General features: G+C 45.9%; 1 protein-coding gene across 2 annotated transcripts in view; it reads right to left on the bottom strand.

The window, feature by feature from the left end:
• The window catches only part of Osbp2 (oxysterol binding protein 2), a 227059-nt gene that overhangs the window by 139609 nt on the left and 70671 nt on the right, over positions 1-16779 (bottom strand). For both annotated transcript variants that reach the window (XM_029567336.1, XM_008841038.3), the window contains exon 2: positions 16463-16671. In XM_029567336.1, coding sequence (XP_029423196.1) covers positions 16463-16671 — 209 coding nt within the window. The remainder of the gene's footprint in view (positions 1-16462; positions 16672-16779) is intronic.

Below are 16779 nucleotides of genomic sequence, written 5' to 3' on the forward strand. Positions count from 1 at the left end.
GCCTTGAACTCACAGAGATCCACCTGCCTCTGCCTCCTGAGTGCTGGGATTAAAGGCATGCACCCCCACACTCAGCTGCAACTAGATACTTCTAATGACCAAATCATTAAAAGTATAATGACTGAAATTTGGGGTTTTAGTTCCCAAAGTGATCAAAAAATCAAGACATTGTTTTTATTGCATTTTTCTTTGTGGCTATAACTGTGTCTTTTCTGTACAGTGTACAACACTGCATTAACCAATAGAAATCACCATTACTGCCTCCTTACAACAAACAAATAAAAAAGGGCGGAGATGTTGGAGACCACTGCCCTGTTTGAACTCTGCAGAAAGTATGCTTGGCTACGTGCAAAGTCACCAGTACCAAGAATGTATATGATGGCATAGGGATGTATGCAGAGGCAGGTGCTGGGCCCTTATGTTTAGATTAGATTAAAAACTATGCCTTATTTACACTGTTGTGTGAACATTTGCTTTGTACATTGTAAACAGGCCACATTTTGATGTTAATTGTTCCCTGAGCCCCTGCAGAGAATTGTCCTTTGATCTGCACAAATTTTGTTCATGAATAGCTGCTTAGAGAACCTCATCCCAGAGAACAAAAATGTTGGGCGTTAGAAACTGGGGCTCTTTGTTCTACAGAAGAGGGAGTCTCCTACTTCCTCCACTTTCTTAATATTAAAATGTCTCCTCATGTGTAATACTTTATTAGATACAGCGCCATCCCTCTTCTGCATCCACCACCACCCAGACACGCAGGATGTAGTAATTACCCAGCTGCCACAAGAAGCTAATTTACTCTGTATATCAGAGTACAGAACATTCACAGATGTGCCTAAAGAAATTACAATCAAGATTTAGGCCAGTCAAAAACAGCAGTTTTAGGTGGAGGTGGACGCCTGATACTAATCTTTATAAATTCCATGAACCTCATTCTTTTGATCATGGAAATAAAAGCTCTATTAAATTCAAAAGAGGAGGAGGAGGTGGGGCTGAGGGGGAGAAGGGAGAGGACAAGGAAGGACATGAGCGAGCACATCTGTCATGCCATGTGATGCTCTGAGCCACAGAAAGTCCTCACTAGCAAGAAGGTCCTCAAGAGATACAGCTGCCTGATCTTGACCTTGCAAATCTTCAGAATAGTCAGCAGAACAAACCTTCACTCTGAATTCATCTATCATAATCCATTACAGCAATAGAAAACAGACTGAGAAAATGGGCCAAGGGAAGAAGGCTACATTTACCACTGTGATGGCTAATCCTGAGTGTCAACTTGACTGAATCTGGGATTAACTGAAATGAGAGAGATCTTCTTGATTGGATCATCTGAAGCTGGAAGACATACCCTAAATGTGGGCGTTACCTTCTGATGGCAGCCCATATAAAAGGCCATGGCTTTGCTTTTTGCCGCTTGCCTTCTCTCTCTCGCTAGTGAGTTCATCTTGCTGCTGTAGACCGAAGACTAGCTGATATTTTGGAATTCATCAGACCTTCAGTGCCAGATTGGGACTACTGAGACATCTGGCCTCATGGACTGAGTGACTATGGATTCTCAGTCTCTCCAGTGTGGTGCAGCCATTGTTGAACTACTCGGGCTCTATCCTGTGAGCTAAGCTGATATATATTCATTCATTCATTCATTCATTCATTCATTCTGTATTCATTCAGCTGTATAAGAGAACTAGTGAGGCAAGAGTCTATAGGCAAGCCAGAATTCGTCCCTGGTTTCTGCTTTCAAGTTCCTGCTCTGATTCCCCTCAGTGATGGACTGTGACCTGAAAGTATAAACCAAATAAACCCTTCCTTCCTCTAACTTGCTTTTGGTCAGAGTGTTTTATCACAGCAAGAGAAAGGGAACTAGAATAGTATTCGTCACCAGAAACCACCAAACATGGAACAAAGGATGCTGCTAGGCTGATGAAGGGAGGAAGCCTACCCACTAGCACCCTGAGTGGTAGGTAGCCCCTTTAAAGGAAGGCAGTGGTTTGCTCCAGCCTGAAGCTCTGTGGCCACACTGAGTCCCTGGGCTGGATGGAGGCTGGGAGCCAGTGGGTAGGCTGAAGGTGGTCAGGGAAAGCTCCTTTGGAGAGCACCCAGGAGAAGGGACAAGGTTTAATACTCCTGCGCTAGACACACACTCAGGCATGACTCTACTTTGCTTTGGCTACATCTGATCAGACTGAGGCTGGTGACCTGCTAGAAGAAGTCATCTGTCATGCTGCAGTCTGTCATGGAAGAATGTGAAACTGGGGCACAGTAGTCACAAAGCCAGGCACATCCAGTGCTGATCAGACCACCTGTACAACAAAGTTACAGAAGAACAAAGAAGCCAGTCTGCAGGAGGAAAGGACACAGCAGGGACCCTGGGAAAGAACTGTAAATGGGAGCAGAACTGAGAAGTACTGCCTGTACCAGTCCTCAAGGAGCACTCTTCCTGCTCTGACCATAATTTCTCTTGCCCAAAAGTCAGTTTGAGTGGGGTTTTGTTCCCCACTATCAACCGGCACTGTATAGAAACACAGGTGTGGGCTAGAGAGATGGCTCAGCAGTTAAGAGCACTGACTGCGCTTGCAGAGGACCCGGGTTCGATTCCCAGAACCCACATGGTGGCTACGAACCGTCCTTAATTCCAGTTCCAGGGAAATTCGAAGCCCTCTTCTGACCTCCGTGGCATTGCCCGACACAGGTGCACTCATATATATGTAGGCAATATACTCATACATATAAAATAAAAAATAATAAAATATTTTAAAAAAAGAAACAGCTTCCCCCACGTCTCTCTTTCTCTCTCTGTCTCTGTCTCTCTCTCGGCATTTCCAGTTCAGGGTAGCTGTTCCACATCCCAGATATATGAGACCATTGTACATTGCATACAGATCTGTTAGCTGAGGAGCCTGGGACAGTGGGGATAATGATAACGGCAGCATTTTCAAGCATTTCCAAGGGCCGTTGTCTTAAGTCTCATAGAGACTCAAAGGCAAAGTCAGGATCCCAAATTGTGTACCCCTTTAGTTAAGCCACACCTGTTCACACCACCAGGCAACCAAGACGCAGTATCCAGCCTTCCAGTCTGTAGTCTAGACTAGTAGCCTTGAGCTTTGACGGTGCATTTCCAAACCAAGCACTAAAAGGTAAAGTGGAATTCAGAAGGTACCAGGAATGTCACAGTCCTGCTTGCTTCAGGTCAAGGCCAAGTGTGGCAACCTGGTCGCCAAGGCCCTTGGCCTGGGGAACCAATGACAGAGAGCCCTGTGCTCATGCCCAAATGTCCAGTGTAAGTTGACTCTAAATGACAACAAAGCACCAGCCTGCCCTATCTGGTAATTACAAAAGAACATGTTAGTGTGCCTCTAAGTTACAAAGGAAGCAATTAGTAAGCAGGATAATTGCCCTGGCAGGAAAATGATGCTAAAATTACCATAATGGCAAGAGAGTATCATATACAGACAATGACTTTTGTTAAGCTCTGACCTCTTCCTAAGAACATCACCACCACCTCTAATTAAAGAAAATTCCACAGTGCCCATATTTCTACTACAATAAGGGGGCCAACCTCTGAGCTGGCTGCTGGGCTTAGCTGGCAGGCTGAGGTCCCAGAAAGGAGGTACCAGGTCAAAAAAGCACTGCCTGTCATCCTCACTGGGAAAATCCAACTCAGTTTCTCTGACAACAGAGCATCGACTCCTTCTGAGTGCTGTACATCCATTTTGAGCTCTGGTGACCCATTTACCCTGAACCTCTTTCAGCGGGCACTGATTTACATGGGCTCCTTGGGAGCAAGCACACCACAGTCATCTGTATGGGCTGTATGTGACCCTTGTAAGGTCACATCCAAAGCCAAACCAGTCATACATACAGATCAGTGTTCTGTGCTGTGTTCTAGTGGCTCTTCCTTTTATGATGCAGACGCTAGAGAGCCACGTAAACTCTGAGCCCTGGTCATCAACTCCTTCCACTCAGGCCCTTCTATTAAGCATACCTCCCATCCAAGGCTGTCATCAGAAGACTGTCCTTGCACAGGCCTAATGCTACATGCCTCTAATCCTAGCACTCAGGAGGCAGAGGCAGGCAGGAGCTCTGTGAGATGGAGGCCAACCTGGTCTACATAGCAAGATCCAGGCCAGCTGGGGCTACAGGGAGAGTCTGTTTCAAAAAAACAAAACAACAACAACAAAAGTAGACTGCATCCTTCTGAGGTCTCCCTCCCATCTTCTCTAGGAAGAACCAAAATCTCCCAGACAAAGGTCCCTAAATTCCTTTCTGATGTCTTGGGACTCTGCTCCACTGAAGCCAGCTTCTCTTCTGGAAGCCAACACTGGTCTGGTTCTCAATCTTCTGAATTCCATTTTCTACCTCCACATACTCCGAAGGACACAAGGAAAGAACTCCTTTAAATAAACTTCATTATTTATTTATTTATTTATTTATTTATTTTTTGGTCTTTTTGAGACAGGGTCTCCCTGTAGCCCCAGCTGTCCTGGAACTCACTATGTAGACCAGGGTGGCCTTGAACTCACAGAGATCTGCCTGCCTCTGCCTCCCGAGTGCCGGGATTAAAGGCGTGTGCCACCACTCCCGGCTCAGCTATATTTTTTTTTTAAGAAAATAAAAAGGGGGCTGGAAAGATGGCCCAGCAGTTAAGAGAACTGGCTACTCTCGCAGAGCACCAGGGTATGAGTCCCAGCACCCACATGGCAGCTAACACCAGTTCCAGGGGATCTGACACCCTGACCTCTGTGGCCACTGCATGACAAGAATGTACTTACACACATACAGGCGATAGACACATAAAATAAAAATAATAAAATACATTTAAAAGAAAAGAACAGTGCTGGGTGTGGTGGTGCACGCTGTGAGTTCAAGGCCAACCTGGACTACACAATGAGTTCTAGACCTGTCAGGACTGCATGGTAAGACTATCTTTAAAATAAAAAAAAAGAAGAAGAATCCTTATAATTTAAAGCTATATATTAAGAACTATCAGCTGGTATAGGTCTATGATCATCTATGATCCCAACTACTTTAGGGGGTGAGGCAGAAAGATTCCAAGTTCACAAAAAGGGAGCTGGGAATTCTGTTCAGTGGTAAAGTGCGTGCCTAGTAAAGGCAGGTAAGCACTCTGACAGTCAAGAGAGATAAAGAGGCCATGGATAAACAACAAAATGCCGGTCCTCTGTTTCGTCTTCACTCCAACTAAGGCTTGGCAGGCTTTATTTTTAACTCCAGCAGCCCCCCCACCCCCACCCCTTTCAGCTGACCTGCCTGAATGTGTCTCTCTGTTCTGGACGGTGCTCTGATGAAGCTGTGGGCCTATCAGCTCCCTCTTCTTTGTTTAATTTGACCAATCCAAAATAAGGGGAAGGGACTCGCACTATACCACCAGAACTTTAAATGTCTAAGCCCTCTAGGGGGCTTTGGGTTTCAGTTTTCAAATCCCCTCCTCACTTGTGGGGAATCTGTTTCTCTGTATGAGTGTGTGTGTGTGTGTGTGTGTGTGTGTGTGTGCTGTGTGTGTGTTTGTGTGTGTGTGTGTGTGCGTGTGTGTGTGTGTGTGTGTGTGTATGTTTCTTTACTTTTTTTTTCTTTTTGGTCTTTTTGAGACAGGGTCTCCCTGTAGACCCAGCTGTCCTGGAACTCACTATGTAGACCAGGCTGGCCTTGAACTCACAGAGATCCGCCTGCCTCTGCCTCCTGAGGGCTGAGATTAAAGGCGTGCACCACTGTTTTTAATAAATTTTGTTACCTGCTGTGTCTGAGATTCGTCTTTCTTTACTTTTTTTTTCTTTTTGGTCTTTTTGAGACAGGGTCTCCCTGTAGACCCAGCTGTCCTGGAACTCACTATGTAGACCAGGCTGGCCTTGAACTCACAGAGATCCGCCTGCCTCTGCCTCCTGAGGGCTGAGATTAAAGGCGTGCACCACTGTTTTTAATAAATTTTGTTACCTGCTGTGTCTGAGATTCGTCTTGCTTTTTAATTCTTTAATTGATCAAGACCCCTACACTGTAACACTAGTTTAAGGCCCTAGGTACAATCCCAGTACAAAAAGAAGAAAGAAAAGAAATCCAGATGAATGGAATGACTTGATGTGTCAGAGACAGGCTGCAAACCGGTGGCAGAGGTATCAGTATCAGTGTGGCTGGTACATGTGTGTTTCTGAGACTCTTCTGTCTAGTTTCTAGCTTAACTTTAAAAAAACAATGAAACAAAAGGCTTTTAAAATACTGTCCCAAAAGCTTTATAGCCTCCTTATAGGCAGCTGAGGCCTTTACCTATACCTCTTTCAAACAAATGACAATACTATACAAGATGTTGCTGAAGTCACAAAGAGCCATGAGCCCCCCAGATGTGCCTCTGTTCCCCAATTCATCTCGTCTGGTATTTTTTTTTCTTTTTTTTTTTGAAACAGGTATCCGTACAGTCCCAGCTAGCCTGAAACTTGCTATGTAGACCAGGCTGACCTGGATCTCACAGAGATCCTCCTGCCTCTGCCTCCTGAGTGCTATGATTAAAGGTATATGCCACCATGCCTGGTATATCCCGGATTTTAATAAAATACAGAAAGTTTCCTATATCAAACTACAGAATGGGCCCTTTCTTGGCAGACATTTGCAATCCTAGCACTCAGGAGGCTGAGGCAGGCAGGAGGATTATGAGTTTGAGGACCAGGCCATCATGGACTACATAGCCAGACCTTGCCTCAAAAGAAATGGAGGGAGTGAGGGAGGGAGGTAGACATTACATTTGAGAAAGCTATTCCTTCACACTGTCAAGAACTGTTAAGTGTTCAAAGCATCCCTGGGGACACAGAAAGTTTCAGCTACTATTTCCAGAACCGTAACAACTCCCCACTCCACATCAGGGTGACGATGGCCAAGAGGGGCAGGAGGAAACCTTCCTGGTCCTGCCTTTTAGAGGATTTTCATCTTGGAGCAGTAGGCTGGCAGGGTGCCCAGATGGTTCTTAAGGGTTGACCCCCAGGGCCACCAGCCACCCACACTCCACCCCTGTTCAACTGCCTGCTTGGTTGCTCAAAGGGCAGAATCTGGGCTGCTGGTATATTCTGGCCTGGGGCTGTAATATCAGAATAGAGCTGTGACATCAAAGTGGTGATAGAGCAGCTGGGAGGGGTGCAGGGCAGGAGCAAAGAGCCCTTGAGGAGTAAAGGCCTCAGGCAGAAAGATGGCTGGCTCTGCATCCAATTCTTACAGCTTCCCAGACACCACTTCACTCTGTAAGGTGGACTTGAAGATCTAAAAATGATTCACAGTACTGTTATGTAGGAAGCAGCCTGGAGCCTCACTAGACACTGGTTTAGAAGCAAACAAAGGAGCCATCCTCTAGCGCCCCCCTGTGTCAACTGAAAGCATTTTCTCATTTGCTCACCAGGAGGTTTGCCACAGCACAGCCTCCAAGTAGTCAGGGTATCAGGATCCCCCGGGACAGGATTAAGTGTAGTTAGATAAAATGGAAAGTTCCATTATGTTTGGATTTCAGATACACAATACATGATAAATAAAATTTGTCAAATAGGATAGCCATATCAAAACATTTGATTTGTATTTTAAGCTCAAACAGTGGCTGTGTGTGTGTGTGTGTGTGTGTGTGTGTGTGTGTGTGTGCGCGCGCGCGCGTAAAGTCTGTCTGTTATTGCTGTTGAGCTATGATCTTGGAATGGAGCCCAGGTTGGTCTTTGATGCCCAGTTTAGGAAGCTGGAAAATCAAGCAAGCCAGCAAACAGCACAGCACCCCACCCAGGTGGTTTTCATTTGGTTTTTGCAGGGCAGAGGATTCTGTGCTACTAACTTTTATGGATTTTTCTGCAATTCTGTCATGTCATCTGAAAATTGGGATAATTTGCTTCTTCCTTTCCAATTTGTGTGCTTTATTTATTTCTCTTAATTTATTACGCTGGCTAGGATTGCAGTATGAGGATGATCAGCGGTGAGAGTGGACATCTTTGACTTTGCTCATCTCAGGGAAGACCCATTTAGTATTCAGAGTAAAGTAGGATGTTGGCATCTTTGTACCATCTAGTTTGGTTTCAGGGAAATGTTGTCTTTATATCATGAGTTGGGAATTACCACTCTTTATTTTCTAGAAGACATTGAACATGGTTTCTATGTGTTTTATGGAATTTTCAAGTGAAATTACCTACACATGATACGGCTTGGACACATAAACAATTTATAAACAATTTAACATTTTTCTTAGACAGGAGCCTTACCATGTATGTAGTCCAGGCTGACCTATAACTTATAGGCCAACACCAGAGCTTTATACATGGACCCACTGCCTACCACTGCACCCATATTTAGGGTCAAGTAGAAAGAGGAGAGTCCTCTGAGGACTTCTATTACAGTGAAGGATTTCTGCAGCATCTCCAGCACCTGTAGGCTCCCCTGATGCCCCTGCTGTCATACCCAGGAGACCCTTTGCTGCTGTCTGAGCTTGAACTGGAGGGCTTCTCTTGAAGCTCTCTGCAACCTTGTGCATCTCACCACAGCCCAGAAGATACTGGAATGAAATACTTGCAAACTCACCACGTGTTTGGTGTACCTCAAATCCTGGTCACGTGGCTGTTTCATTTTTCAGGGCATGCACAGAGCCGCAGGCACTCTGGGCATTCTGTCCCAGGTTTGGCACTGGAACTGAGCAGAACTACATTTTAGAAGTTTCCCCCTGGCTGTTGGGGAGGTTCTACTGGGAGACCCTGGAGACCAGAATCCCAGAGGTTGGGGAACTGAGCCAGGGTGAGACTGTGCTGATGGATGGCAGGGAGCAGATTTGAAACTATTCCAGGATGTCTCTGGCAGGACCTGGTAACAAGCTGAATGTGAGAAGCACAGGTGGGAGGCACAGGTGGGTGGCAAGGTGATACTTTGGTGTCGCTGTGAGATCTGTGAGATCTGGAAGGTCTTAGCAAAGGCAGTTTCCAGGCAGCAGGCAGAGGATCAAAGGCAGCATGGAGAAGCCACCAGACAGGCTGAGGAGATGGAAGAGAGCTGACAAAAAGAAATCTAGCCTCCAAGTGAGGAGAAAATGGTCCTCAGGGCCAGGTGCTGCTTTGAAGAGGCTCCTCACAGGATGGATGCAGCAGTTCTGAATACAGAAAGCTTGAGGTGGTCCAGGCTGTGAACTTGTTTCTGTTCTCTGAATAAGAAAGCAAGCTCTTTTGCTGAGTGACAGCAGTGAATACATGCCAAGAGCTTCAAGAGCCACTGGGAGAAGGGAGAGGAAGGTGGCGGGGGAATCGTGAGGGGCAGGCGGTGATAAGGCTCAGCAGTAGCCCTGGGCTTTCAGGGGTGCTGAGTGACATGCTTACTAAGCTCATCAAAGAGACCCTGGCCCCTTTGTCTAGAGGTAGAGGGTATGGAGCTGCCAGGGCAACCATAAAGCAATAGCCTCACTGCCACACTCCAGGTACCATCCTGGGCATTTTGTAACACAATTGGATTTTTTTTTTTTTTTTGACAACCCTCAGCTCTATGGGTGATGAAACAGAACAGTGAGCCAGCTAATAGTGTGCCACAGTTAGGATGTGAGCCTAGGCCTATCTGGTACCCAAGGCTGCACACGGTTCAAGGGGAAGCCAAATAGGCATGACGGAATAAGACAACTAGGCAGGAAGGCAAGGACCTGCCTCAGTAGGGGCTGTGGGAACCACCACAGGGGAAGGCCAGCTAAGGAAGGAAAAGAAAGCAAGCTACTGCAGAGGGTCACAAAGGTCTACAGTATGAGAAGGACAGGTGCCATGGGTCATTTCTAATCTTGAGGTAACTGAACTGGAGCCACAGGGCCCACAGGTGGCCAGGTAGGGATGGAAAGTAGACAGGGCCTAGTGAGGGCTAGGTCCCCCGCACAGGGGGATGGCTGAAGATGCCAAGGATAGGCATTGAGTTTGAGAACAATTTAGAGGCCAATGGAGGACCTGAGGGCTGAGTGGGGAACAAACCCAGCAGGGGCAGTGACATGCTAGAATTTGGAAGAACAAGTGGCATAGGATAGAGCATGCAGCCATGTGCACAGCTGACCCATCACTGGGCCTGGTTAGCACCTCTCGGGGGGAAGGAGATGCCTGGAGGGTATCCCTTCCTCTGACTGGGCTTGTCTCCCACAGTTTGATAATCCACGGAATCTTACAAAGACAGATGAGTGAGTACCAGGTCCAGCATGCCTCTAAAGACTACCCAGCCACCAGATAACAGCTGTGAACATCAGATAAAGCTTTTCGGCATCAAAGAATTCTACTTAGAGAAGAATCCTAAGCATCTTGTCCTGATCTTGCCTAACTCCTTGTAAGAAAACTCTGTACCCTTTCTCACTTGGAGTTTTCTAGAAAAGCATAAGAAAAGGTTTGAGAATCCAAAAAAGAAAAGACTGCCCTGCAAGGTCTGAATGTGAGCCCTGGTCGCTTGTGACATGTGGCCTTGTCCATCTCCAGCCAGGTAAGGAGGTCCTCTGATCTGCTACCTGAGACATCATCTGAGGCCTCCACCATCATCTGTCCATAGCCCAGCATGCTCTCTGCTCCCAGACCCTGTGAGGATAGCATTACCATGTGGGGTGGTAGGATAGAAACAGGACTGTTTAGGACCCAGGCATGTCCAGCCTGTGGCTTGTGGACCTGGTACATCTCATAACTATGAACACAGCCCAACATATTTGTAGGTGACAATATCATGTTGTAGCGTCAAAGGCTGGACACTCCTGGACACTCCTGGTTAGGCTATGATCTACCTAAGTGGGTGTGGATGCTGTCCTCCAGCAGCTGGGCAGACATCCACAAGAGGTCGCAAAGGGGCTGATACCAGCATGTGGTCTGGCAAGTGGATGTGCTGCGTGGTCAAGAAGATAGGAAATATAAGAATCCCGGCTATGTAGTCATGTGCAATGGAGGATCCACAGGTGAGGTGGCCTAGCAAGATTTATCATCCAATTAATAAAACAAAGAGAACTCTATTTAAAACCAATAAAAAAATGACAGTTACAAGCCAGGTATGGTGACAAACACCTATAATCCCAGAACCAGAAAGTAGGGGCAGGAGGATCATGAGTTCAAGGCCAGACTGTAATATATAGCAAGCTCCAGGCCAGCCTAGACTATGCAGTAAAACCCTGTCTTTTGAAAAAAAGATCCCAGCCTTGTAGGATTGGGCTTCCTGCAAAGTAGCAGGGCAAAGAGATAGGCACAGGAGCCGTGAAGCCAGGACTCTACAGGAGGACAGGGGCAGGAGAGATGTGTGGTCATTTGACCTGCAGTCAAGGAGAGACAGACGTCTGCCATCAGGTGAATTTTCATCTCAGAAAGCAGTACAGTGGCAGGACATGGTCACAAGCGGACTTTATGGTTTTCCTGTACATGAGTAGGTCCAGCAGGCCTCATGCAGGTAGGGAGGTTGGTTTATAAGGGGCTACCTATTCAATTGTGTGTGTGCTCAAATACAGCACACAATAATTTCTAAATCCCTCAAAGATACCAGGGAGAATATAAAACCTTCCCATCACAGTCCACTGTGAGAGAACAGACAGTTGCCTTCTTGACCTTTGATTTAAAAAAACATGAACATCTAAAGACAATAGATGCCTGGCTGCCCTTTCCCAAAGAAAACCTGGAAGAAAAGACCAAAGTACTTCAAGGGTCAACCATGTTCCTCAGGTCAGTAAAACAGGGACCAGACCAAGGGAGACCAGGAGAAGGGGCAGGCCTGGTGTCCTGGGTCCCCTCTACCAGAGCCTACAACTGAAGGAAGGAGGGGGTCAGCTCTCCAGAGAGGCCCTGCACAGATGCTAGGTGACCATTCCCTGCAATTGATGCCTGTTACTGGCCAACCATACACTCTGTCATGTCCCCCACAAGCCTATGTTTTCAAATGCTCAACTGTGGAGTTTTTAGGAGGCAGGGCCCGCCTGGATGGCAGAAGTAGGTCACTAGGGACGAGCCTTAGAAGGGTTCTATTTGCCCTTGGTTCCAGTCCAGCTCTCTCTGCTTCCTGGTCTAACACCATGTGAAGACCTGATGCCACATGCTCCCATCACAGACTGAGTCACTCCATCATGCCTTCTGTATTAGTTACTTGTCTGTTGCTGTGATAAAACACTATGACCAAGGCAACTTAAAAAGGCTGTGGTTTATTGGCAGGGCATTGAGGGAGGGAACAGGAGGAAACGGGGAAAATGAAGTCAGACATTTTCAGTAGCTACAGGGGTAAAATGGTCTGTGACATTATCCTGACCAGAATTTAGAGAGGTCCAAGGGACATAAGAGCATTTTATGTTGACACTGGTAATGCAGCAGTTAGAATGAGGCTTTGGAAGCCTGAACCTACTGTGTAACAGTCACTTGACTGAGATCACTGAATCTCCAGTTTATATACAATATGTGAACATATCCCTTAAGTGCATGCAGTTTAGACCTAAAGGTCTTTATGATTAGATATTAGATTAAACATCAGAAACAGAAGGAAAATGATATTATAGGGGAGGAACTCACCCTGGACTATGGGCGGGACCAGCTAATACAAGAGCTGTCTTTATTTTAAATTACATTTATTTAGGGGCTAGAGAGATGCTCAGCGGTTAAGAGCACTGGATGTTCTTGCAGAGGGTTTGCACCCACATGGCAGTTAACAACTGTCCATAACTCCAGTTCCAGGGGATCTAATGCCCTCTTCTGGCTTTGGCAAGCACTACACACATGTGGTGCACTTAAATACATGTAGGCAAAACACTCATACACATAAAACAAAAATCTTAAAACACAAAAGTTTTCAGAACCTCCCCACAGTACCACCAACTAGAGAAAAAAAAAACCCAACAAATGTGCCTTTTGGGAGAGGGACATTTCATGTCCCAACCACAGCAATCTCATTGCCCAGGGGTGAGGGATGTGATTCCAAAGATGAAGCATCTAGAACTGTGCCCACATATCGGGGAAGCACATGAAGCAGGGTACACAGGACAGTTTCCCCTTTGTCTCTCAAACCCAACCTCCTGTGTGGGGGTAGTTCTGTCACAGCTCTTGCCACTGGCTATGGGCAGGATAATTTTTGAGAGTTGGGGCACAGAACTACTAACTGGTTTAACCAGAGCCCTACAGCTTGACAAGGGCTTGGGGAGAACCCTGGACAGCTGCTCATTTCATAGATGAAGAGACTGAGGTACCAAGAGACATGGACATTTGCCGAGTGTCAGGCCTGTCCCTGACTCCTGTGCTACTATAGAATATTCCACCAAAGCTGGAGAATGAAGAATTGAAAAAGTGAAAAGTTATCCTAGAAAGACAGCACCAAGCTCTGGAAGGACCTGGGGCCTCTCACCCAGGCTAGCTCTTGGCCACCACCTTTCAATGGCCCCAACCTCCCCCCTCATCTGACATGATTTCATCAGGTGGCCCAGGTTGTCCTGGAACTCATGATCCTTCTGTCCTGTTCACCCAAATTCTGGAGTTATAGACCCAACTCTTTAGCCTTTCAGCATGGCCAGGCTTGGTCTGACTTCCTTCCTCTGTGCTAACCTCCAGGAGCTCTTTCATTTGTTCTAGTGGTGACTAATAGAAAGAAAGCACACCTTAGGACCTCCCCCCCACCAAGGAGGTATCTGGAGATGCTGAGGGTGCCATGGAATACTGGCCCCATAAGAGGTCCTCACTGGGCACTGACTCCACTGCAACGCTTAGTGCTAGGCCCTGAGCTCACAATGGGTTCTCTTTTTACCCTGGAGGAACTTCAGTTTTATTAAGAAGACACAAAATAAAACAAATCAGTTTTTCGTACAGATGCAGTGGAGGAAATGACAAGGATGAAGATGCCCGGACAGAGGGGGGTGGTGTAAATGACAGTAAGCTGGGACGGGAGCTTGGGGGAGCAGGATGCTCAGGAGCAGGAGCTGGGGTGGCCGGGAGAGCAGTGAGTACAAAGGCCCTGAGGCTGGCACAGAGACCAGAAAACAAAACAGAGGGGTCCAATCATACAGGGCCTGACTTCCAAGGCGATGGAGGTCAGATCTTACTCTGAAAACATTGGTAAGCCACCAAAGATGACGTGTGTGTGTGTGTGTCTGTCTGTCTGTCTGTGTCTGTTTATAAAAACACAAAAATTATCCTCTTAGCCATTTAAAAATGTACAGTTCAGCAATATTTAACACTCGCAATGTTGTGTGTGCAGTCCCCTCCTCTGTCTAGTTACGACACGTTCATTGCCCCAGAAGAAAACTACATACATGTATGTTCATAAAGCAGTTGCCACCTCTCATCCCCCAGGCCCTAGCAACCACTAGTCTTCTTCCTTTCTCTGGATCTGCTCACACTAGATACTCAATATAAGTGGAACCATTCAATATGGTTTTCAGGGTCTGACTTTTTTTCAGTTACTATAACGATGTACCATATATAAACACGTCCTTTGCATGGCTGAACAGTATTCTGCATGTGCATCTATCGCAATGTTTCTCCATTCTTCTGCTGACAGATGTTCGTGTTGTTCCCACTTTTTGTCTATTGTGGAAACTGCTATTATCAGTCGTAAGAGTTTGTATGAATACTATCTTCAGTTGTTTTTGAGGAGTAGAACTGTCAGACCGGGATAATCCTATATTTAACTTATTGAAGGACCGCTATTTTCTATAGTGGCTACACCACTGTACCCTCCCAACAGCAATGATCTTTTGGGATCATTTCTATATTCCTTTCTTTAAAAAATAAAACAAAAACCACCATAGCTGGTGTGAAGTGATAGCTCATTGTGGTTTTGATCAGTATTTCCTCAATGACTAGTGATTTTTTTTTTAAAGTTTATTGGCTCTTTGTGTATCTCCATTGGAAAACTATTTAAGTACTTTACCCATTTTTTTCCTCATATTTTTGAGACAAGGTCTCCCTGTAGCCCCAACTGGCCTGGAACTCACTATGTAGATAATCAGGCTGGCCTTAAACTCAAGAGAGATTTGCCTGCCTCTGCCTCCTGACTGCTAGGATTAAAGGCGTACGCCACCACACCTGGCCTTTCACCCATTTTTTAATGGGTAGTTTTCCTTTTCATTGAGTTGAAAGGTTTCTTTATCTACTGCAGTGCCAAACTGTTATTAAATATATGACTTGCAAATATTCTCTACCATTTCTGGGTTATTTTTTTATTTCTTGAATTGACTTTTAATGCATAGAAGTTTTTTTATTATTTTTTATGTGTATGAGTGTTATACCTGCATGTAGGTAAGTGTACCTGTGTCGTGCAGTGTTCATGGAGGACAGAAGAGGCTGTTGGATCCCCTGGAACTGGAGTTACAGACAGTTTTAGCTGCCATGTGGGTGCTGGGATTCAAACTTGAGTCTTCTGCAAGAAGTCAGTCAGTGTTCTTAATCACTGAGCCATCTCTCCATCCCAAAGCACAGAAGTTTTTGACTTTTCTTTTTTTTGAGACAGTGTCTGTCCCCAGCTGGCCTGGAACTCATTATATGGACTAGGCTTGCCTTGATCTCACAGAGATCCACCCGCCTCTGCCCAAGTGCTGGGATTAAAGGCATGTACTACAATGCCCAGAAGAAGGTTTAATTTTGATAAATCAATTTATCTATTTTTTTTGGTTGTTTAGGCTTTTGTTGTCATATCTAAAAAAAAAACCTTTGCCAAATCCACGATTATAAAAATTTACTCAAATTTTTTTCTTCTAAGCAGATCTTTATAGAGTCTAATAGCTCATAACAGACCACAGGCTCCATACAGTGACAAGCCATTATCACACTGAAAATAAACAAGCTGTTTTTAATGTACTGATAGGGGAAACATACCGGATGTATAGGTAAACACTCAAAGCAAGCTGGAGTGGTGCATTTTAAAGTAAGCACCTCCTTGAGCATATGTACAGAGATGCCAGTCACAGGCACCACTGGTGTGTCTGCTGAGGGAACAAGGCAGGCAGCAGGAGACAGGAGTCACATACAGACTTTACTCACAGGATTTGGGAACCATTGGCTTATACATCATATAAAAATCTTGCCTATTTAAAATTAATTTATGAAAGTAAAGAATCTTTCTCAGAACATCTGAGTTGATGGCCCTCATGGCCAAGGCAGCATCTCTGGCTAAATGGTCTTCACTTCCCACAATGAGGGCAAGAGGCAAGTCTAGACAGAGGCATATGCACTCCATCCTGGACTCCCACTCTAGACCATACTTCTGCCACTGCAACATCTGAAACATTCCACTAAAGTCCTCACCACCATTCTTGTCTAAAGAAAGGCACACATAGCCCCTGGCACTGTGAACATTTCCATCCCCAGGGCTGCCAGCCACCTGTGAACACCTTAACAGAATAGCACTCTCACTGCTGAGGATGCACAGAGCCAAGTGGAAAGGACACACACCAACATCGACATTTTGAGTTGCTCCCTAAATGCTTTTGAGTCCCACTTCCTCCAGTCTACCATGACACCACTCATATATACCCCAAGTGCTGAGTGGTCACTACCTGACTCAGTTTTCATCACACGGACAGCCTTGGCCTTGGCCAGCTCCAGAACGGTGATCCATTGCTGTCGGTCCACCTCTGAGCCAGCCTTGAGGTGGTAGGTCCTTGCCCCGCTGAACAGCAAGATTCCACAAGAGTCCTCCGTGTCAATGTGTGCAGTGGCCAGGTTGATGGTTCCACGGCAGGTGTGGGCCATTTCACCCTGGTTTCTGTGGGATGCAAGAGAGGGTATGAGATGAGGCTCCCAGGCTTGATAGTTCCAGAATGAAGAAACTTTCAAAGCAAATATTCAGAATCTCAGGCATGTAGTACTAGGA

This window comes from Nannospalax galili, unplaced genomic scaffold (genome assembly GCF_000622305.1).
Source record: "Nannospalax galili isolate Female #2095 unplaced genomic scaffold, S.galili_v1.0 scaffold259, whole genome shotgun sequence".
Classification (NCBI taxonomy): domain Eukaryota; kingdom Metazoa; phylum Chordata; class Mammalia; order Rodentia; family Spalacidae; genus Nannospalax; species Nannospalax galili.